Source organism: Gallinula chloropus (genome assembly GCF_964237585.1).
Source record: "Gallinula chloropus genome assembly, chromosome: 2".
Lineage (NCBI taxonomy): Eukaryota > Metazoa > Chordata > Aves > Gruiformes > Rallidae > Gallinula > Gallinula chloropus.
In genome coordinates, this window is record NC_140086.1 from 10,579,241 (window position 1) to 10,604,367 (window position 25,127).

General features: G+C 38.5%; 1 protein-coding gene across 1 annotated transcript in view; it reads left to right on the plus strand.

The window, feature by feature from the left end:
* Positions 1-24,383, plus strand: part of ADCY8 (adenylate cyclase 8) — a gene marked incomplete at its 3' end in the record, with an annotated part of 128,668 nt that extends 104,285 nt beyond the window's left edge. The window contains exons 12-18 of the mRNA XM_084279756.1: positions 1,140-1,312; positions 3,812-3,893; positions 9,638-9,796; positions 13,012-13,158; positions 20,091-20,183; positions 22,468-22,582; positions 23,896-24,383. Coding sequence (XP_084135882.1) covers positions 1,140-1,312; positions 3,812-3,893; positions 9,638-9,796; positions 13,012-13,158; positions 20,091-20,183; positions 22,468-22,582; positions 23,896-24,383 — 1,257 coding nt within the window. The remainder of the gene's footprint in view (positions 1-1,139; positions 1,313-3,811; positions 3,894-9,637; positions 9,797-13,011; positions 13,159-20,090; positions 20,184-22,467; positions 22,583-23,895) is intronic.
* Positions 24,384-25,127: the final 744 nt, after the last annotated feature.

Sequence of the window (25,127 nt, forward strand, 5' to 3'; positions counted from 1 at the left end):
TGGGCATTGCAACCACGTTCTAAACTTTGAACTTCGTGAAGAACCTTTATGCAGGGAAAACATCCAGCAATGATTCAGTGAAGCTATTGTAATAAAACACACTAGTTAATCCATGTAAAGCTAATGGAGACTAATACTTCTTACATAGCAAAACCAGCAGTCATTCTGCTGTAGTTATTTTAAATTATAAATTGGAGAAAAAAATATCCTCTCTATGATAAGCAAGCATACAAAAAAATCAATGGGTTGGTTTGCCATGTGCAGATAAAAAAGTATGTTGCTTAGAAAGTCATATGGCATATGATACAACTTGCAGGGGTGCAAACTTTCCCACAGAGAAACTGTACTAAAGAAAAACTGTACCCAGAAAAATGAATGCTATATCTCCTAAAGCTGTATGATAGGAGTTTCTTTAAACTACAGTTGGGCTGTGGGTGTTGATGCTATTTTAAACCTGAGTGGCATGTGGCCATGATTGTCCCTCTATACTCAGTATCAGTTGCATGGATCATATTTGACAGATGACTAATCATTGAGAAAAATGAGACAATGAAGAGATTTGAAAATGAGATATGAATAAAACTTCCAGGCATCATATTTCAAGAGAGCAATGTAACTATGCTCAGCCTGCAATAATAAAATATTTAAAAAAATAATAATAAAAATCCTCCCAAACCTGTGGCTTTATGATCTCTTCAAGTAACATGGGAAAAGGATTAATGGTTCTCCCATGCTGATAAATGTGGGTCTTGTGGAAGTTCAAAATCCAAAGGAATATCAATTATTTTCTCTCCGTTATCTTTTCAATAACATACTACACACAGGATCTTTCCTTACCCTCCTTTCACTATACAAGATGCCCTTTCCTTCTAGTGCAATGAAATGCCATAAAGACCCAGAGGAGGATTTCTGCTAACATGGAGGTGCCATGCAAAATAGACAATTTGTAATTTCACATTCTAGGTTAGAAAAACCCTTATTTCCAAAGTGCCCTGTACCCTAAGAGGGCTTAACTGAGCACTGAATTTAAGGGTATGTTATTTTACGTTTCTGATACCCTTGATTATTTATGTAGATATTTGTGGAGTGAATATGCAGTAACTCATCACTGAAAATAACCACTGCTGTTTTCTATTCAGTATTTTGTCTTCACTGGCGTGCTGGCAATGGTGACTTGTGCAGTCTTTCTTCGTCTCAACTCTGTTCTGAAGCTGGCAGTACTTCTCATCATGATTGCAATTTATTCTCTGCTGACTGAGACCATTTATGCTTCCCTTTTTCTTCAATACGACAACTTTAACCACAATGGAGAGTAAGTATTCACAGCCCCTTTTAGGAACTGCTTTTTAATAAGGTAATTGGTCAACTCTTGCCAAAGTATACACGCATAGGATAGCACCATAATTAACCATGGAGTGATAGTTGCAAGAGGCAATGACTAATCCAAAAAGATTTATGTGATTCTTTCTCAGACCTTTTTATTAACATTTTAATTTCATGAGGGCATTTAAATATCGAACAGGGCTTGTCTTTGATATCTCCCATAGTCTGTCTGTGTTGCTAAAAATATGCATTAGAGTGCATATACAGTAGTTGCTTCTATTCTTGAAAACTCCAGAGATACTGATCGAAACTCTCACCTCAATTTAAGAAAACAGGAGTGACAAACTGACATTTTTAGGGGCAAGGGAATGAATAAAATTCAAACTACAATGTGTAAAAGATATAAGGGACACGGGGATGATCCCATTTGGATGGACAGACTCACCCTCCCAGCCTTCCTTCCCAGCAAGAGGAGTTGAAGAGGAGGACACAACATCCACAGTAATTTGAAGTCAGAGGTGCACTAACTGAATCTAGAGCAGCAGTGATTTAGCTCATTCAAAGAAGCACTTCTTCAGTTTTTGCCACTTGACCAATTTAGGATTGCAGTTGCTTGTCCTTGCAAGTATGTGCCAAATAATGGTCCTCAGAATGACAGAAAAGCAAGGATTTGCAGGGCAATTAGTTCTCACTATAAAAACATGGTTACACATAGTAACACCATACACACTTTTTCTAATGCCAGTTATGCTTCTTCAGACTAATATGACATTTAGTATATTCAGACCCCGTCAAATATGACAAATGGTGGTAAACAATACTTTGGCTAACTAAATATATGTAAATGTCATGATCATGGTCTTTAATTTTTGTCACAAATCAAGCATGGAAAAGAAAGATTCTTGTGTGAAAATCTTATAGACTTCACAGGAGTTTCTATTCCCTGTGTCAATGAAACTCTCAAGTGACATTTCTCACCAAATAGTAAGGAAGAGCCAGGAATATCCCCTAGAGTAGAAACAGCCCAGGACACAGGGAATGCAGTTGAGATGCTCCACACTCAGTACAAGGGCCTAAACTTCAGCTCTGACATTAGGAGGCAAGAGGTTCAAAGCTGTGCACTCAGAAAATTATCTCTTTTTTTAGATATACCAATTAGCTGAATAAAAAGTTTTGCAACTCTACAAAATTCAATCAGCTCATATATTTGTGGCTATAGCTGCCACAGTGTGCAATGACAGGTGAGTTCATAACTAAGACTTTTGAGGCTCTTGCCCTTAGCCTCTGTACAAGGGGTCTTTCTGGAATGAAATTTTTGGGAGGTTGTATTTCAGACAACCTCAGAATAGGAAACATTGATTCTAAAATCTTTACAAAAAAGCTTCCTGCCCGTCTTTTGATCTATATTGATGACTTATCCTATAGTGGTGCATTTCCTGACAATAAATTCTTAATTATGCCCACAAAGTCAGTTCAATTACCTTTCACAAAAAAGTTTCCTTTTTATTAAGTCACCATCAAGCTCTGCTCTTTCTGAGTTCTGTCACAGGAGTCCTCCTGTGAAAAATGTCGTTATCTCTGGTTGTTTGGTTTTGTTGGGCTTTTTTTTTTTTTTTGTTTGACTTGACTTTTTAAATCCCCTGCTATCACAGAGATACTCTATTTCTTCAGTTTTGTGACTTTTCCACATAACTAATATCTCCTCATGTTTGAAACTCACTTTAACTGCTCTGGACCCCATTCAGCTTACTAAGTCACACTTTCTTCATGCTCCATACACAGCAGGTCACTGATTTCGTGCAGCAGATTTCATGCAAATAGTACATTCTCAGATCAGTTCCATTGCTTCCCTACTGTCTGCAAGAGTTTCCTTCACTTCTCCTGTCACAGGCAGACATTTCTTCTCTGCTCTCCTCTTTGTGGCTAGTAAAAACAGTCCTAGTTATTGTTTGTTTTTTTTTTTTTTTTTAATTCCACATTGATCCACACCTCCTTCCTTAACTCACTGCTCTGAGCCTTCCTCACAAAAAGTGGATGTTTACCTTTCATTGCCTGCCTTGGGATCATTTTTTATCTCTAGGCTCATTCACTGGGCTTTTACTTTCACAGTCTGGAAGTTTCCCTTTCCCAGCTCCAGACCCAACCTTTCCCCATCCAGATCCCACCTCCTGTACTCTGCAGGGCCTGTAATGTTCGTCATTGTTTACTAAGCTCTCAGGAAAAAAGAATGACCGACACACAGCTTGTGTAAGAGAAAGTTCATCACCTTCTATGTACCTACTGTAGGGCCACAATTTGTCCCCAAACAGTGAGCACGCTAATTACACTTCTGTTCTCTTGAGCTAATTATTCCCAAGTCATGTTTTCAAACGCAGGGGATTTTTTTAAAGAACAAAAAGTACCAGGGTGCACTATGAAATGAAACTTCTGGACAATTACAACACTGACAAATCAATAACTGTATTTCACTTTTATTTTTTTTTTCCAGCACAGACTTCCTGGGTACAAAGGAGGCATCTTTACTACTGATGGCAATGTTCCTTTTAGCCGTATTTTATCATGGTCAACAGGTAATGCAAACATTTGCTTTTACCATTCCCTATATCACTTGCAATTGCAGGATGTGACAATAATTACTTTCAAAATACCAACTGCCTTTTTATCCACTTGAGCATATGACCTTTAACAATTTAATAAACCATATGCAGAATCTGATTAAAGAAAGCCCACATCTGACACTGCCTAGCATTCTTAAAGAACGTGTGCAATATTCTATTCAGCAATACGCAATTTCTAATAGAAGTTGAAGGAACAAACAGGACTTCATTTATCTTAGGTACATGTACAATCCCAGTGGCATCTGACTGCCTCGATGCACATGAGTAGGCATAAAGCCAAAATGAAGAAGGGGAATAACAAAGAATAAAACACCCATGAAATAGCATAATATGTTCATAGAGGAAAAAATACCAGATTTGAGGAAATGAGGAAATTTGCAGTTAAACACCAACACGAACTTCTTAGGGTCACCCACTTGCAAGAATTCTTTCATATAAGCAGGATTTAAGGGGTTCAGAGCTTTATCCTTGAGGAGGAGCTGAGGAGCCACGTATTTCAAGAATCCATACACAGTTCACAGGGAGACTGAAGTATCATAGATCAAGATGTAAAACAACAAATGTAAGGTGTAACAAAAGAGTCAAAGTGACCTAAAACAGGGTGTTTTCTCCAATGCTTCTGGCTGACAATCTCTAGACTGCTGTGTGTCAAACAAGCTGACTTCAGGCAGTTTCACTGACATAAGGCAAAAGGGACCACTACACTAAAGGATGAAGTAACCACAGGTTCCTTTAGACATTGTTAAACAAGTTCCACGTGTTTAAAGATTTCCTCTTCAAGAGCACTATGCTGATTAATACCAGCATTTCTCAATCCTAATTTGAGGGAGGTAATAAGAGAGGAATGTTGTTGTGATGAATAGCACAATATTATACACTTTATTACAATAACTCTATAAATTGTGCAGGTACCTGCAGGCTCCATTCCCTCCATAGGAGAGCAAAAAGAAGGCAAGACCTAAAAGTTCTAGTTTGGGTTTTTTCCCTTTTTATCTTCCTTTCAAGTAACTGAGGAATGAGTGAGTAGGGAATTTAAGGGATTAAATGCTCTTTGTGCCTAGTTTTAAGTTGGATGGGGAAAAAATGTACTTTGACATGTAAAGCCCATTTAGGAAAAACATGCAACAAATATTAAATTATCATCCCAGATAAGTGATAAGTCTTACAATATTCCAAATGATTCTTAACGTGCACAAAAATACACGTCTAAGAGTTGGGAATGGTCTAAAGCAAGAGTAAGTGGTGAAAAAGAAATCACTGAAGGAGTTGAGGTGGAGCAAGAGTGGCAGTTCTGAGTGTAAATGTCTGTCTTCTACATAACGCCAGATCTGGAGTGCTTAATACTATTTTCCAGCCCAGAGGCCTGTTAGCACAACACCGTCTTTTTCCATCCTATTAATCTTCACTGTTCCATAAAACAGGGTGGCTGCATTCAAACTACCCTTGGAAACAGTCCCTGAGATGTGTTAACTCCTGCAGGTTCTCTCAAATGGTTCAGAGGGCCACTCTATCCATGTAACACTATCCAATAGCAGTTCCTTCTGATGTTTAATTTCCTGTTATTCCTACCTGAATCTCTCTGTATAAATACCAACCAAAAATAATTATTAGATTTTTTTCCAGAGCAAATTTTAAAAGAAAATCACAACCAAAACCACCTAAATAGACTGAATTGATGGGGAGCACAGTAAATCCAATAAAGTTGTCCTCCAGCACAGATTTGTGTCTCACTACTGTCAAAGTATTCTGATGTAGAATATTTTAAAACTTGCCTCATGGATTTACAAAAAGATTACTTTTACAAGATGAAGCTCGTGGACCCTTATTTTCTGAACAACAACTACTGTTCTTTATCCTTTGTGATTTAAAGCTAATCCCCAATTTTGCACCCAGAATTTTAACTTAGATTCAAGAAAAAAGTTGTGTGAGGCTGTCTAATCAGACTCAGAGCTTTTCTAAAATCTTCCCTGTACTTCAGCCAACAAATCTTGACTCTGGTGTTAAACCCATAATTAAAATTAATTGTGTTACTGTTACTTGACATCAGGCTAAATAGATTAATTCCCTCTTAGAAATTCAATTTCATCTAAAAGCACATATTTTTAACATAAGCAATTCATACTTTACAGCAGTGTTTCTACAAACTAAACTTGAGAAAAAGCACATGGCAGAAGTGGTTTGCATACTTCGGAGGCTAGACCTATTCTCTTGTAAAATGTGTTCATTTACTGCTTTATCTTTTTAATGAGTTAAGGAGAACATTTTGTATGAACATAAACTGTCCCTTAAAACCTTATCAAAACACAATACCATACATGCTATTCTTTACTAGAAATACATCTCTAGTGAAAATGCAAAATATAAATAGCCTGTTACCCCTGAATGAAACCTACTGCCACAGCTTCAAACAGGAGAGGTTTTAACAGTTGCAAAGGGAATAAAACTGCCCACAGCAGATTCAATCCTTCCTTTCTTTCCACCCCAATTAGACCTAAAACCAGGCCTTATAAAACAGAGGACAAAATCCTCTCTGGTTTCTTTTAGATTGTAGATCCAAGTATAGATCTTGCCTACCTCAGGGCAGGCACAGACAGCTATGTACCTAATAACCTCTGGATGTCAGGGCTGCACCTTAGCCCTGCAGAGCCTTGTGGGAAGGAAAGACTGACATCCCTACATAGCAATTTATCTGAAACAAGCACGACCTCCTGAACCTTCTTCATGCTTGGGAAAAAGGGCAGGGATGAGGAAATGAGAAGAGGTTGTTCCAACTGAAAAAGAGCCATACCTAATTCTGCTACTATCCTTCAGGCTTCTTCATTATCCTTTCTATATTCATATTTTAGTGCTTCTTTTGTCTGGAGTTAGACTGTTTTTGGTGGTTGAAAGTGTCCTTTCAGGCTGTAAATCCTCTTTTCTTATTCTCTAAAGAATATTCTGTCCCTCAAATGCCGACCTTTACCTTGTGCTTTCCTCTCACTCTGTGTAATATATGTATGTTCTCTATTTTCTTCACCCACTATTGGAATTAGGGGTGTTTCACAGAACTACATATCAGGGAAAGAAAACCTGGACATTTCAAGATTTATGTTGCAGGCAGTCATTTTTATTGGCACCACAACAGCCAGGAATAATTCTTAAAACAGTCAAAAAATAAACCCCAAACTCAAACCTATAAAGTTTGGTTTTAACAAATATTAGAACTTAGCAAAGCTTCTTAAAATATTCTATTTTCAAACCTCATATGTAGGGCACCCTTTTATCTTTGAACCAACAGTGTCAACTCTGTGGTCCACTGATGAGGCAAGAAAAATATGTCCTGTTACAATGTGATTATAAATAACCAGAATGACGATATCTAAAATGTAAAGACTAGCTGCTGCTGTCCTGAGCGATGTTCAGAGATGTGAAATTTTCCTGTACAGCAGCATAAAATAATAACTCTGAAAAAATTTACTACAGCGTTTTACAAAGCTTTTATTTGTAGTGGTATTAAATATCTGGAGCACCAAAAAACTGCTTCTAACCAATCTATAAAATACCTTTGGAAATCCTTGCAAAATTATAGTCAGCATTGCCTTCTCAGTCAGCTGGTGGAGATAAAAGTCAGTTGTGATCTGGTATGATCTCCTCCTAGCTCAAAAGGTAGGGGGAAGGAAAGTGAAAAATTATTTTTAAACATTTAAAAATACTTTTTCTTGACAATTTTTTGGTGCTATTAATTTAGGGAGTTAATAATCACAAGATGGAAGATCAAAATAATAGAACTAAAAAAAAGATTTTTTTCTAAAGGCGACAACAGCATCCAGAGGTCAAGTAAATTACTGTTAAATGGCATACAGGTATCTATCAAGCCAGGTTACTTTTAGCTGTTAGGAAGGAAAGCTCCTTGGAGTACAGTCAGCCTGTAAGCCCCTTTGCAAGATGTTTTATATTTCCTTCTGAACAGTTTCCCACTGGTCACTGCTGGTGACGAAAAATGTAGACAAAGTGAGTCACTAAACATTGCTGAACCCCCTCTTAGTCACTCTCACCCACTGCAGGCTTGCCTTTTACTTCACCTTGGTACATTAATTATATCCCAACCACTTCCTTAATCCCAGTGCCTTGTGACAAACCATTTGATTCTCTCCCAATTGCAAAATTCATCTATTTGTTGGTATAATATGTTTCTCTGCTGGGTGTTTGATTATTATTTCTGGTTACATCATTTCAAATTTCACAAATATATTTTCTCTTTTAGTTTACTGCACACAGTTATATTTTCATCCTTCTCAGTAAATCCACAACTTAATAAATCACCCTTTGTGCAAGCTAGAGTATCACCTGCCTTACAATCCGATTAAGCCTCTCCATCAGTGTAATGCACCCCAGTTCTGGCAGTGCTGGTCTTGTCCATGTGCCTCTCAGAGAGGCACCCAGGCCTCTCAGGCAAACAACGTGATGTTTCAACATGTTCCCTGTTTCAGCTAGCAGACAGTTGCCATCTATGCATATATGAATATCCATTTCTATATATACTTACATAAAAATACACAGAGCACACACACATATGTATATACATGCATACATAAGCTGTGCTTATGCACTGCACTGAAAACCATTTAACCGGTTTGTATCTCAGGGTATGAGGCACAGCCACAGGGCATGTACTAAACTGAGATTGCAGACTAGACCCATGATACATCTTCCATATGAGAAAAGGCTGAGAGCTGTGTCTGTTTAGCCTGGAGAAGTGAGAGGGCATGTCAACAACACTTATAAATACCTGAAGGGTAGGTGTCTAGAGGATGGGGTCCGAATCTTCTCAGTGGTGCCCAGTGACAAGACAAGGAGCAATGGGCACAAATGGGAACACAGGAAGTTCCATCTCAACATAAGAACCCAGAGAGCTTGGAGTCTCCTTCTCTGGAGATATTCAAGGTCCCACTGGATGCTGTCCTCTGCAACACGCTCTAGGTGATCCTGCTCTAGCAGGGGGAGTTGGACTAGATAATCTCCAGAGATCTCTTCCAACCCCTAATCTGTGAATCTGTGTGAATCTGTGAATGCATTAGGGACAGAGTATTTAAATGGGTATCAAATAACATGTTTTTCTACTATCTTTTAAAAGACTTAACCTGTGAATAAGCGCATGTCCCAACAGTAGAAATAGCATATTTTTGTGACGCAGATTGGAAAATCCTCTTTAGTGGTATGTTAGGCTGCTCTATTTAGATTTTTCTGAAAGATGCTCATCCTTGAAAAATAAACTACCTGTCTCTACAGAGTGTTTAGAATGACCCATGTGCTTGCTATTTTCTCATGAAACTCATTTTATTTGAAAACACATATGAAAAGGAGAACATATTTATTTCATACCGATATGTTCTGATACCTTATCTCCTGTCTGGCTCACTATCTAACAAATAAGGAGGTGTTGAAAGGGAAAATAATTCTGTGAAAATTTCCAGCCACTGACCATAGCAGTAATATGACAAACAATGTTTTGCCCAAGATTCCTCTGAGACACTCACCATGCACAATGCAAAGGAATAATCTCTTTTTCTGGCAATGAAATCAAATTCTTTCAGAGTCAAAGATCTTCAGCAGCACTGAAGGCGGTTACATGCCAGGAGCAGCCTGCCAGGATGACAATACAGTATCTACTCTTGTCAGGTTTTATTTTTGCCTTTTTTATCTTTCTGGAACTATAGCTTGAATACACAGCAAGGCTGGATTTTCTGTGGCGCGTTCAAGCAAAAGAAGAAATCAATGAAATGAAGGAGTTAAGGGAGCATAATGAAAATATGCTGCGAAATATTTTACCCAGCCATGTTGCCCGTCACTTCTTGGAGAAGGATCGGGATAATGAAGTATGTATCGGCTTTATTTTTTGATACTTTTGTCTACTTAGCAAAAAAAAAAAAGAAGATCTGTTAAGAAAGTTGTTAGAATTTAGCTCTCAAGATTCATTGCTCAAATACTGCAAATACTTGGTATCAGGTCCACATTAAAAAAACATTCATGTTTTTAAAGGTTCTGGAATTCTAGAACCACATTTGCAGTGGTGTTTCCACGTTAAGACTCAACAGTATGAGACACATGGACCTACTAGAGCAGTCTAGCAGAGATCCATGAAGATGATTTAGGGGTTTGGGGCACATGACCTATGAGGAGAGGCTGAGAGAGCTGGATTCATACAACCTTAAAATGAAAAGGCTGAAAGAGGATCTCATCATTGTCTTCAACTACCTAATCGGTGTTTGTAGAGAAGACACAGACAAAATCATCTCCTGTGTGCAAGTGAAAGGACATGAGGTAATGACAGAAGTTGCAGGAAGAAAAATCTCAGTTAGATAAAAGAGAAAAAAAAAATCCCCAGGAAAATCATCATTGCATAAGGGCTTAGAAAGGCTGTGAAATTTCCACTTTAGAGCTCAACTGAACAAGGCCATGAAAGGCTTGACCTAATTGGCCCTGCTTTGAGTGGGAACTGTATTATATGACCTTCACAGGTCCCTTCAAACCTGTGAGTCTATGAAAATCTAGTATTTCTAAAGAAGATACGTAAATTTAACAGAATGCCTGTGCAACCTTAAGATAACCCAGGGTTGCAAAAGTAGTACTACAGCCCTGCCAGTTATTAGGGAAGAAATCTGCTCAACAGGCAGCAACAGACCTGAACACCTTACATCTTCAGACCCAGGAGAACATTTTTGCTGTTCCATATTGCCTCTGAATTGCAGTTAAAAATACACTCATTTCAGACACATAGTTTGTAGCTATGTTCCTAAAGAGTGTTTGTAGTACACAAAGAAAACTTTGATAATGGAGTATCTGGATAAAGAAAAGTCCAGAATTGTTTTCTGAAAGAGGCAGTAAGTGACTTAATCTTTACCTGAAGTAAGGCAAATGCATATTATAATATTATCTATGAATACAGGCTATTGTATAGTGAAACTGGAATTTTCCAATGTAATGTTGGAATTATCTTTTATAATGAAGAGATTACAAAGCGTACAAGATTCAGGTTGCCAGCACTGACATATCTATTCATTGTGAAGCATCAAGGCTACCCTTTTCTGATTGTACATTTTAGAAATAGATGTAGCCAGATGAATTAGGCTGCACAATGAAGAATCATTGTGTTCTGAAGATGTGATTTCACATATCACCTAGGGAAGGACGACATAGTGAGAAACTACAAGAAAAGGCACTTTAGAAATCAGCATCTTGAGGAATTTTACACTCTGTGGGCATTAAATTGCTATAAAAACACTGCTCTGCACATGAGAAACTGTGTGTGTGAAAGCAATCAGGTTAAAATCTTTCACTGCAAATACAGCAGACCCGAATACCAACCATGAGTGTGTTCTGGCATATCTGTGTTACGGATTTTCAGGAATACGTGTCCTCTCTTACACATTCATTCACATACACTCACATGCATAATAATCTTCAGGAGCAAACAGATGCCCCATGGATCACTGCTGATGCTTCAATAATTTGCCACTGAATTGAATTCTACCACCCCTGCTTTTTGTAAGGCAATTTCCAGAGTGACTATACTTGGGGATGATTTATGCAGGAACTGGCTGGCTGTAGCATCTCGCAGATTTCAGTACAATCAATCCTGCACTTGTCTGGCCATTAAGTTAATTTCTCTGCTCTCAAAAAATGAATTCCCAAATGTGTACAGTAAGCATTTTCTCACGGATGTATTATTTCTGTTTTGTTGCTTCTTACCAAAAATAGAAAAACAGAGCAGCTGAAAGCTCAGCTAGTTGTTTGCTTTCTTCAGGATCTGAGGAAAGAGCATGCTTGAATGTATATATGCTTCCTGTAGCACATATTGTCTTGTCTTCTATAAACATCCATAAACTAACTTGTGTATTACTTTTTCCTGTACCTATGAAAGGGAATAACAGTGTCCTTAGTGTACGGTTTACATGACCCAGCAGATGTTCTTCAGTGAAACCGTAAGGACAGGAAGAGAATCAATCATGTTTTTTTTCTCAATCAAAGCTTTGCAGGGTCTTTGGAAATGAGATGAATTCTCTCACTTCTACTGTAGGTTACATTTTTAAAGAGTTTAGATAAGTGATGTTGGGGTTGGTTTTTGGGAGGGTGGGCAGGTGTCTGTCCTTGGCATTTTTAAAATCAAAATTAGTTTATTTCCTAAAATTTGTTTTGGTTCAGAGAAAAAAAGACCAAATTTTCACATATATACTGACAAGAACCCATCCATAAATAAATCTGCCATTCAGTACCAGAGTGAATGATATGAATAACGTAAGTAGAAGCTTATCCCAGGACATACTTTATCCTAATAGCCTCCTGTGTCCGATCCCTTATAAGCTGCTTTCTGTCCCCAGTAACTCCATTATCACCCTCACTTCTGTTTCCCCCTCCTTTGAAACCCTAATAGCAAAAGCATCTCCTACGGCCAGTGAACCAAATACCTCCACAATCACCTAAGAACCACAGTGAACTACAGAATAAGGGTACCTTGAAAACCTGTGAATAAACAAACTTGTACAGAGTTGCAGTAGCGTGATGTATAAATTATCCACCCAAAAATGTTGTAACTGAGATAACTCTTTACAAAGTGGTCATATTACACATTTTAAATGGTCCCATTTGATCCTTGTTAATCAAATGTGCAAACATTTATGAAAGAGATTACTTAAAAAATAATAAATGATAAACAGTAGGTTCCTTTTACTTGCCTAACAGTGTTTGACTCTCTGGTATTCATGCTTGCAAATGAATCCTTCATTTCTTCAAGTGGTTCCCCATATAAATTAAAATGAAATATTCTATTTCATTTTTCCTGGTGTAGCCCCCTGACCTCAGAAGCAGAAAGAGAAGGCTTTCAACGAAAGGGCAAACCCTGCATACAATCTGTGATAAAAATGTGAGAGCTGTCAGCCTCCTCCCGTTGAACTTGGCTAACAATATATTAATGCTAACCTCAGATATTGAGGTATTATGCATGCAAAAATAAGAAGCCTATTTTAATTGCAGCCAAATATGTTCTCTTCCCTATATTACCCCTTCAATTAATTTTTCTTCATTGTTCTTTTAGGAATTATACTCTCAGTCCTATGATGCTGTTGGTGTGATGTTTGCTTCTATTCCTGGATTTGCTGACTTCTACTCCCAGACTGAGATGAATAACCAAGGAGTAGAATGTCTGCGCTTGCTGAATGAAATCATTGCAGACTTTGATGAGGTAATACCAGCTACAGGATAAAAATCAGATAGTGCTTGAATGATGAGTTCCAAAATACCTAATTAGTCATGCTACATTATCAAATTTAATAACTATTCTGCTTCCAATAACTGTCTAATGTTTTAACTCCGACTAAAATTTTCTATTTTACTTTTGTACACTTAATCTTTCCAAACTTTACTTTGAATGACCTAGTGAGATAGAGACTGAAATCAATGTATAGACGAGTATAAACTTCCATAAATAAAATCACAATCTGCTCCAGTATATGTAGAAGTAGAACATGCCTTAGTTCTCTGGAAGAAAGAGGGATGAAGAGATTTTCAGTAGTTCTGGAAAGTATTGGTCTAAATCCAAACAGATAAAGATGTTCTGGAGACATTGGTTTAATGGACTCAAGAAATGTTAAAGTTCAATTAATGGTGATGCACACAGTTCAGATGCAAATGTTGGATAGAAAATGCAAAGTGGTGACATATTCACTGAGGAGACTTGTCTGGTCAGGTATGTTATACAGACACAAATGAAGTAAGCTGCTTGCTTTCCTGACAAATCTAGAGGTGAAGGGAACATAAACAAACAAACAAACAAATAAATGGAAAGGACACAAAGAGGAAAAATAATTTATTTAGATATCTTGTGCAGTTAACTCCAGAAAAGGAGCTGATGAGGGGATAGCAGCCTTCCAATAACTAAAGGGGACCTACAAGAATGCTGGAGAAGGACTGTTTACAGGGGCATGTAGTGACAGGACAAGGGGTAATGGCCTTACCCTGACAGAGGGGGAGTTTAGATTATATAATAGGAAGAAAAATACGAAGGTTGCCCGGAGATGGAGTGAAAAAGTCAAATCCCATGTGTAACTATTGTCAAGTGTAAGCCAGGAAAACCAGGATTGTGAAGAGGAAATCAGGAGCTAGTTCTATGCTTGGTATTGCATACTTGGCCAATTAATTAGTAAGGAAGCTTGTACAGGTAACATCAAGTCCTGCAATGACCCCAAGAGAAATTAAGGAAGAGGACAAAGGGTAGAACAACAAAGACCCTTGAAAAAAACTTTAAAACTGGGAAGGGTGCAAAACTAACTGAAAAATTACTTAGCATGGAGAATTTTAAGCTGTAGACTGCAAGCTGTTGTCAGGAGTGTGTGGCCCTCCTGAGCTCCTCAAGTGATAGAAGTAGAATCTGAGCCAAATCTGTGTAACAGCAAGAATGGATCTGTGATATCCGGACTGGAATGGTCCGGATAGAAATGGGGAGGAGAAAGGAAGAGATGGTGGTGGTGGTGTCATTGGTCTGTGACTGGTTTTGGATGAGTTATTTAAAGAGAAATTGGGAAAAAGACACCCTTTTTGGAATTCTGATGAGCAAGGCAAGATCAGTGCTGAACCAGACAGCAGGAAACAGGGCACATCAGTAGCAAGAAAACATAGAGAAACACTTAAAAAATCCTACCCAAGAAACTCAGGTTCTGTTTACTCTCTGTTTATAACAAGGATTTTTAAAATTGACTTCTGCATTGTGGTAGAGTGTCAGCTGGAGAAGTGACGAGTGTCTTGTCAGCATAAAATTAAGATGTAGCTCAAGAGAACAGAATTTGTTCCATCAAAAGGAGACAGAGCTGGATCTCACATCCCACATGAGCTATGAAACCATGGAGTAATTGCCTAAATCAGAAAAAGGAAAAACCCCACTCAGGTTGGAGTTTGAAAAAAGAGAACATTTTTTACCACTTTGGCTTTCAACTCAAAACGTATTATCAGACTGCGATAATTGGTTGAGTTTTTGAGAGAGGACAAGGCATACTTGACCTTTTTATCCAGACCAGGATTCTGCCCATAGATTAAGTATAAAGAAAATTTTGTTCCCAGAAAGCTAAAGCATTGGCTGAGTTCAAACCTCTCCTGGGTTTAGAATACAGCTGAATGAAGATTTGAGAATCAGCATTTATTTCTTTTCTTTTTTTCATTTTTTTTAAATGTATTTACTTCTACCTCCTTTCTACTTTAAAAACCTATCTCTCTTTGAGGATCTAACCTATAGTTTTTGGTGTGGTTTGGTTTATGGGGCTTTTTTTTGCTTTGAAGAGCAAGTATCTCCAAGGCCTTCAGAAGAAGGTACTGGAGGAAAAGACAAAAGTGGAAAGTATACAAATGAGGAAAAGAGATTAGGGAAAATATATAATTTTTCTATTTTTATTCCATCCTGAGCAGCAAGTATCTAAGGCTTTTTACAAGTTTTGAAGAATTTATTTTCAGTTTGCTCTTCTGGTGGAACTTGTCTTAATTTAATAACTGGAAAACAAAGGCACAAAGGGATAACTGACTTTCCTGCATTTTTTCCCTGCCAGAAGCTAGAACCTAAATATGAATGCTGATAAGGGTCTTAAACCCAGATCTGAGTCTTCACCCTGCTCATCCTAGGAATCTGTGTGGGGAACATACGCAGAGTGATAGCTCATAAAAACAGGACCAGGGTTAAGATTACCAAACTCTGAGAGACAATGAAATTGAGAGCTTATCCATATAATTGATCAGACCCTAAACTTACTACTGGAAAATTGAATAATTCACAGGGGACACATTTCTCTGCATTCTGGTACAAAACAAAACTACTCTGCTATGAGGAGACTTCAGTAAGGAGCTAAGCTCCTGCACTGTTTTCCCTATAGGTATAAATACCTGCTTCTTATCTCTGAGATCTCACTCAGCTGTCAACATGCTTCTTGATTAATAGCTTTGTTTTTCTTTCCAGATCTCACTGAAATGATTATGGCTCAAACTTAATGCAAAGCCTATTGCTATGAATTAATTTAAAATATTTTGTCATGCACGTTCATATCATCTCCATAAACAGAAATCCATTGCTGCTGTAGCAGCAGGTACTGAAGGCAAGGTTTTCATCAAAAACCCTAAGAAAATATTACATTCAGGTCCCTAACACCTGCTCTGTATTTAATGAAGGACCTAATAAGGGACTGTATTATGTTCCAGACATGTTTAGTTGAATAATAGATATGTTCTTGGTATGGTTGGTAATGAAATTATGTGATCCCCTGCTGACCACTAACCTACTTCCAGCATGGTCATGCCATTAGTTTTTCTGTCTAAGCAATCTAAAAGGTGATACACAGACAGAACAACAGAAGTGAGCAACCCTATCATGGGAAAGGAAACAGAAGTCATTTCAGGTATGAGCTTCGGGGTCAGTAATGTTTCTGTGTCATGACTGACACTATATGATGTCACCATTCCTTGTTTTTCATGAAGTTTCTCGACAAGATTGCCTGTGGTCTTAATACAGCCATAGAAACGAAATATAGATGTACAGCTTGAGAGCAGAGCAGACCTCTTAGCCATGGAAAAACTGTGCTCCTCAGCATCACATGAACACCTCTGTAGAGATACCCAAATACATAAGCTGTAGCATAGGAGTGTAAGACATTTGAGATACCCTAGGTGAATTGAGACACCCACATGGTACTGTCAGGTCCCATACCACACTGTCAGAAAACTCATGCTCTTCTGGAGAAGGCCATTGGAGGGTATTCAGAGGTCTAGATGACACTGGACACCTATGCTTAGGCAACTGATTTGAGTTCCTAATCTCACATCAAGTTCTACACAGTGAGTCCCTTCCTTTCCTTACATAAATAATAGTAGTAGGGATGCTGTGTCCACAGGGCTAGAAAGACGTTTCTGAATACAAATTGACCTGTTTTGGAAAATGTGATAGATGCATGAGAAGGAGATCTGGATTATTTCTCTCTTCTTTTTAGAGGAGTTTCCTTGTTACTACAAAGTAGAAAACTTAGAACGCAGATCCGCTATTTGATTTTCCAGGCAACAGGTCTATGTTAGAGTCAAAGCCAGTCAAAAAAACCCAAAAAAACCCCAGTGAACAGTGGAATAGAACTGCACAGGGTAGGAGCACACAGAGGAGTCAGGTTTTGTCTGGGTCTTTCTTACGCAGCTGGGGAAACCTGGTGCAAAAGTCAGTTTGGGGGAGTTTGTAATTGACACTTCTATAAGCAACATCTTTTATTCAGGATTTCTTTTTCCCTGATGGCTCACAAATCTGTTGATTTGCAAATTATTCAGACTTCCAGTCAACTGAGATAGAATGGAAGGTGTTGATTTCAGAACTAACAAAATGATTTTTTTTTAATTTGACATATAAATCAATATAGAATAGTTACATAAAGAACAGTTATATATAATTTCCTATTTTGTACCCGAGCACAGAGGCGCTGACAGGAGCAGTTCAGGCATCAAATAACAAACATGAACATTGAAAAAATCTACTTTTGCAATTACCCATTTTTGCGTGATGACTGTAGTCTTAAGACACACATAGGGCTAAACTTTTCTTAGAGATGCTGCATTAAAAATAATATTGGAACATTTCTCCTGAAGACTGTGAGTCTTGAAGGATTTTTTTTCTTGTAATAACTTTCTAGCCTTGTTAATCTATCATTTATGTATCTTAGTGATGTTACAGTTGGGATTTGTGCTTTAATAAGAGCTTTGTAGTTCATAGGCTCTTCCCTCCCCCTCCCCCATTTTCTTTATCCTGCAGTGATTTGCATGCTGTTTATGACAACGGATTTGAATATATTATGTTGCTACAAATAGAGGTTTCGGCAGAATGCAGGATCCTGCTTTCAGACTTTGATGATTACTTTGCAATTATGTGCCATGTCCTGGAACATTCTCTTTTGTTAATACTTCCTACATGTTTCATCGGGTGTGTATATCCCAGGGTCTGACCTCCATATAACCTTGGCTGTACATGAATTGCGGCATCAAGCCATTAGTTGCCTTTCAGATACCAACCACATTCTAGTGTTTGAAAATGTTCCCTGGACTATCTTGGTAAATTAGCAAGCCTGTTTAAAATGTCATAAAAAATAGCAGCTGATTTAAGACTGAGTTGGAATATCTCTCCCTAATATTGCAATCCATCATCCTGCCATACTGTGAAGAAAGTAATTGGTAAACAAACCATTATGTGAAGAAGGGAAGAAGCTATCTAACAGACAGGATAAAGCAGGAAAAAATAGAAATTTGGAAACAATGATGAATAAGGAAAAAAAAGATAACTTGAGATTATTCCTTCTAAATTGCCTCATAGCCAATAGGTCCTTTCTTTCCTAAAAAGACTAATTTTAGATATTTATCATACATTTTAAATTACTGTGCTGTTTGCTGTTGCTTCCAGCAACCATCTGGAAATGAAAATATAGGCTGTTTTTAACCAAGACCATTTTCTCCCCTTGCCCACACACCTGGTGCTCTCAGACAGCTCACAAAAGCAGAGCTACAAGAAACAATCTTTTTCTTTAAGAGAGCAGTTGGAAAAGCAGCTCTTGTAGAAGGAAAACGTAGATAATGGGCTTTTCTGGCAGTTTGAAGAAAAATGAGAAGCAGGTCAAGATTCTGGACTTTCCTGACTTGGAAGGGAGCCATTAACCATATGGATTTGTATTCCCTGTGTGCAATGCAGTGCAGCCTCCCATTAGAGACAGATGGTGCGATATCTGCACACGGACGGCAAAGCTTCCAAGACCCCAGTGCTCTGGCTGACGTACACTGTGGTTAGTTCAATGGCAGGGGATTTTTTATGTTATGCCTTTGGTATGTTTCTCCCTTTGAATGAAATAATCCGTTTAGTTTTTAATTGACAGGCAACTCCAACCCACAAGATGGAAAAAGAATGCCTGGCAGTGTACAAAAGAAAGGCAATATGCTCTGTTTAATTTTTTGCCTGACCGCAGCGAGAATTTTTTTCATTTAAATCACAGGTTGATTCTTTAGAACAGAAAGTTTGAAAAAAACTTGTTTCTGTGAACTGTTTTTTTTATTTCCAGGACTGCCTAACTGTATAGATACCTAAATTTATTAGATACCATACCGCTTATCATGACATTTCCTGGGGTATTTTGGTGTTAACATCAGAAATACGTGTTTCTAAAACCTGTGATGAGGTGACATGTGCCCATGTCCCATATGAAACTTGTTGTTGATGCAGTTCACATCTCTCTTTAGATCTCTCGAGAAATGTTAGGCTCTGGCTTCTATTTCATGGAAAGTCCTAAGTTTAACTGTGAATATGAACTTAGAATAGAGACCAAACTGTTACTCTCACTCCACTCTATGCTTTAATCACTAAACTAAATTTATTCTTACTCTTCCATATTGTCAATCTGACAAGTTCTTTATGCCTACATGCCAAGTATCGGTATCCCAAACAGATACAGGTGTTTGCCACTTCCATTTGGCTCCCTGTATTTTTTTGTAAAAGGGGAAAATGCATAACAAAAATGCAGACTGAATGACCCAACGGACATACAAGTGCTAGGTCCAATAATAAGTTAAGTGAAACATGGGATACAGGAGGACCTGATATCTCATCCAAGTTCTTTGGAGGCATCTCCCTCCATTGACTGTGTAAGATGGTTAAAATGGTTATTCACAGTTGAACTGAATTCCCTTCATCGCTGGTCTCATCACCTGAAATGAGGACCTATAGCAGCACTTAATTTGTAAACTGAGCTTCCCCCAGAGAGTTTTAGGATTACCTTTAAGTGATTAAGTCGTCTTATATTCACACACACTCACACACACAGTTTATCTTCACTAATTTTCAGTGATTATACCTCAGAAAGTGCAGGACTCGTGTTTATTTAAGTTAGGCTGGAATATGCATATCTTATCATATCCATTTTGTGATGAACCAGATTTACAGAGCACAGCAGAATTTAGCTTGGACACACACTGCGAAGTCCTAGCTCAATGTGCCCCAGAACCCAGAAGGAACTGTGTGCCATGACCAACTGGGAGATACCATGAATATAATGATTAATTTTGAAATCTGTAGAAGCAATTTTTAATAATTACAGAAGTAACGGTGCTTTTTTACATCTGTATTAGTTACTAGGTGAAGAGAGATTTCAAGATATTGAAAAAATTAAAACGATTGGCAGCACATACATGGCCGTGTCAGGATTATCACCTGAAAAACAGGTAAGAGAATGCTTTTAAAGAAGCAAAGCTTTTGGTGTGTCCAACCATTCATGCTACAGAATATTAGTGCTATCTTTCTGATGTTCATAGAGCTGTGTTTGCTAAAATAGACATTTGGGGCTTCTGGCAGGCAACAGTTGCACTTCTTGATGAATTGAAATGCCATCTTGTGCTCAGAACAAAAACCATATGGATTCTTTCCTCAAATTTAGGCTTATAGGAGAGAAAAAAAACCCCTCATTTCAGTCACATTGATGTGAATCTAGAGCAGGGCTATCTATATCTGCAGACATACTCTAAAGCTACCAGTGTAAGTTGGACTGGAATCTAGCTGACAGGCTCCAATAGTCTACGAAGCAAGAGGACCTATTAACTGACAGCATACTGACATCAAGTATAAGGTCTCATTTATGTGTATTTGTGATGATGTAGCTGTATATCTACAGACAGTGTGAAAAAGTATACACCAAAAAGAAAGGAGAGCCATCAGTTCAGATGAAGAATATCATGAAGCCATGAGCCTGCACACTACTTGCCCTTCCAGAGGTGCAAACCAAGCTGAAGGGAAATCAACCACAGAGGACACATGCACAGTCACAGCCATAAACCTCAAACAAGTCAGATGAGAGAAATCCATTCATAATTACACTCAAGAATATGCCTGGAAACAGGGTCTCCAAAGAAATAACGCGAGGCTCTAAAATACTTGCAGCAAGAAGTTGGCTGTTGCTGAAATCTGTCTTGCTTGGCAACCAGTGCCTCTTTCCAAGGAAGAGCACCACAAGAAAAGGTTGTACTGCCCCAGATCAGCCATAGAGTGGGAATCAGATCTGCCCACATTGATTACAAGTGCCAAGAAAGCAGAAGCCAGATTACTGTGAGCTTTATAAACTAGAAAATTTCCATTGTTTGTTTAGAATACACTCTAAAACATGTGGAGTGTAACTAGCTGAGCATCTACCACCTACAGAGTAACAAGCAATGCTGACAGATAGAGATCCACAAAACTAGGCATGCATGAGTTTTCTGCTTGTTCCAGCTCAAAATGCTTCTGTACAGGGATGAGCGAAGTAGGACTGAACACCAGGGAGGTAACTGGTTACAGCTACACAGCTCCTAAACACTCCTTTTGAGTCTTGATGTGGGTAAAAATTCAAGGAGAGAAAATCTTTAACTTATCCATTTTCTTGAAATGTAACAGTCTAATGAAACTTTTATATATGTTTTAAATATACTTCTCTTCATACATATATGTCTATCACCTTGTCAGCATCTAAGAGGTGAGGGCTGCTGAGGAACACTGGTACGCTGTGAACCGAATGAGGCTGATGACAAGGACCGAGCACGGTGTGAACAGAACAGGGTGATGCCAGGGAAATGCTTATGTTCAGGATTAGACACTGAAAATGACAAAAATTGCAAGGAGCTGGACTGCATGAACCAAAGTGGCCCTTGCAGTGCTTTGTTCATATGGACTGGAAATTTGTTTAATGAGAAAGTTACCTGGCTGCAGAATAGATGGTGACATCTCACCATTATTGGGCCAAAACCACAGCTTTTCCTTACTCCACTGCCCACTCAGAGAAAACGTGGAGTGTTCTGTCCTCCTTTGAGAGTCCCTGCCTCACCATCTGCACTATTAATGTTCTGGGGAGACCAAAACCCACTCCCAGACCACATCTGTTTATTGACTGTCTTGTAGGAATAGGAATGCAGGGGAAAGAGAAGGGAGTGACTTGACTGCTCTAAGTAGAGGCCATTAATGAGTTACAGAATAGTCTTTTGTCCCCCACTTAACCAGTCCTAGGCTTGCCCTGTTGTTCTTGTCACTATTCCATACCGGAGAGCACTGGAATTGATGCTGTTCCTGACACTTTCAGCAAAGGAGAATTATGTCTTTCACTTACTTCGCTCTACTTCTTCCTTACATGGGTCATTCCTGGTTCTCACTAGGTTTTTCCCCTTGCTCCTAAGCTATCTCAATCCTCTCTATGCTTTCTTTGTCATATCTCTTAGATTTCACATACCTTATTAACTCCCATGACTGCCTGTCAGATAGGAAATTACTGTCTTAGGTACTTCACTCTAAGCTTCTCTCTGTTCAGGTATAGAAATGATGCAATATAAATGGGAAGCATTACCATTAATAATACCTATGTCTCTTGGGTCTAGCTTATTGAGACTGTACTTACAAATTCCAAATACTAGGTACTTGGTGGTGACTGGTAGGAGCTGGGCAAAGGCAAAACTTTTCTAACATATTGTTTTATAACTTGCTCCTCAGCAATGTGAAGACAAATGGGGGCATTTGTGTGCTCTGGCTGACTTCTCCATAGCTCTGAATGAAAGCATACAGGAGATCAACAAGCATTCATTTAACAACTTTGAACTCCGTATTGGTAAGCACAGCTCAAACATGAGAGTTAAAATGGGGTGTTGTCTGCAAGGATCGGACTCTGTAAGTGTATCCCAGAAGCATGGCAAGGACATGTATAATTTAAAAGACTCCAAATACTGTCCCCTCTGTTTTTAATTTTACTTAATCCCAGGCAAAGCGAGAAATATGAAATCCTCCTTTCACAGAATATGGGCCCCGATTGAGGAACTTTGGGGGTTCTGAGTTTAGTTAATTGTGAATGGGTAGTGAAATTAAGTTACAGGCTTTAGAAAGTCTGACCAAAAGCCCATAGATGTAACACAAAAAGTGAGCTGGGCGATCCAGACCTAACACCGAGCTTGACACTGGCTTGCACGATCTCCAGTTAATCTCCTTGACTTAGATTCTTCTTCAGTAAAGGAGGAATAGTATCTTATCCTACACCCTGTGTGTAGTACTTTGGTTTTGCATAAAAATTGAATTCCAGTTCTGACCTGACCTGTCCCAGCGGCAGAAGCTCTGAAGTGCTGTGGTGGGGAATCGGTTATCCTTGGTGGCTAGTGGGAAGGGACACACAAAGATGGTGTGAATATATGCCACATAGCAGGAGCAAATCTGATCTGCACTTTCTAACAGTTTTGAAAACTCCCAGTTCCCAAGATTTCTTAGGAAACATGTATTCACTCTCAATAAGTGTGGATCACTTGTAAAGATTCCATAGTTTGAATGTGACAGTATTTGGAAACCATTTCTATCACCAATTTTATCTATTCATAAAAAATCTAAAAAATCTAAGATTGTTTTCCTAAAGATGTGCCTAAATGTACTCTGAAATCACTGCCTGAAAAAAAGAATCGTCTCTTTGATATTACTGCTTGTCTTGAATTTATGCAATGATCTTACAAGATAGAGTCTTTTAATAACTTCATAGAATACTTTAATATTTTCACTTGATGAAACATAAAAATGTAATATCTTGACTGTATAGCACTAACATGGTCGCCTTCAAGAATTGTAGACCCAGAAAGATACATCCAGAGACATCTTTCCCAATACATAAGAATCAATTTGCAGGAGCTTTGGCAGTAGTGAGCAGAATACAGATGATACAGAAGTATTGTGGTTCCACTGAGACGGTTGTCTGTAAAATAACATTTCATGTTCTAACTCTTTTGGATTTATTTTTTTCCCTGATTTTCTTTTTATACAAATCTCTTCCTTAAGTTTAGAGATAAGTGTATCTGAACCAGGGTTCACCTGTTTTTTAAGTGTAAATATGGTTTTCAGCCGTTCTTGTCTAACTGGATACCTCAATGTTGTTGTTTTTTTCAATAGGGATTAGCCATGGCTCTGTCGTAGCGGGAGTTATCGGTGCTAAGAAACCCCAATATGATATCTGGGGCAAAACGGTTAATTTAGCGAGTCGAATGGACAGCACAGGTGTTAGTGACAGAATACAAGTGCCTGAAGAAACGTATCTGATCCTGAAGGACCGAGGATTTGCCTTCGACTACCGAGGAGAGATTTATGTCAAAGGTATCAGTGAACAGGAAGGAAAAATCAAAACATATTTTCTTCTAGGAAGAGTTCAACCAAATCCTTTAATCTTACAACCAAGAAAACTGACTGGACAGTACTCGTTAGCAGCTGTTGTATTAGGACTTGTACAGTCTCTTAACAGGCAAAAGCAGAAGCAAATCCTTAATGAGAACAATAACTCTGGAATCATAAAAGGACATTATAACCGGAGGACTTTGCTCACTCCCGGTGGATCTGAGGCAGCAGCCCAGGCAGAGGGGGCTGACAAAAGTGAATTGCCATAATCAGCATTTTGTTTGTGTTCTTTTTTTTGTATTTCTTTTATATATAAAAATAAATATACAAATAAAAAAGGTTTAATTTTTTTTAGAAGAAGTGTCATTATTTTCTGGTGTGGTATTTTGATGAGAGTCAAGTTCCCACATTTTAAGAAGTGGTGCTGGTGTGTGTCCCCCATCCCCAGCTGTGATTAAATTCTGAATGTCCAGACATAGTAGCTGTAGGCCACCATTTTGCTGTGCCAGCTACCTGCAGAAAGGGGCAAAAATAAACCTGGAGGGATTTAGAACATAAATTGTGCAGGGAGTTAATGGTGGGCAAAAGAGGAAATACTGTCCAGACTTTGCAGGTGAAAGCAAAGGCATATAGAGATTGAGCAGGTTCTCCCTTTTAGGTGCCTCAAGTAGAGTTATGCATCTATGCTAGCTGCCTGGGATTCATAACAGCCTGAGAAAAGCTAGTCAGTACAGCCAAAGGAATTTGAGGTGTGCTATCTGCCCAAATGTGAAGATCTGGGAGACAGAAGAGATGGATCCTGCCCTAAACCCACTGATTCTGTTGAGTCTACTGGCTTGGGGCACTTAAAATAGCCTAAGTGAATCACTGCATTGTAGACAGATAATTTGCATGTTGGTACCCACCTGGCCTCTTGCACCCAAGTCACAAGGTCTCTCCTGTTTTCACTGTGTCATATCTGTCAGTCCTGTTTTGGAGGGCTGAAAACCACTATGGTATCTTGACTGTCACAA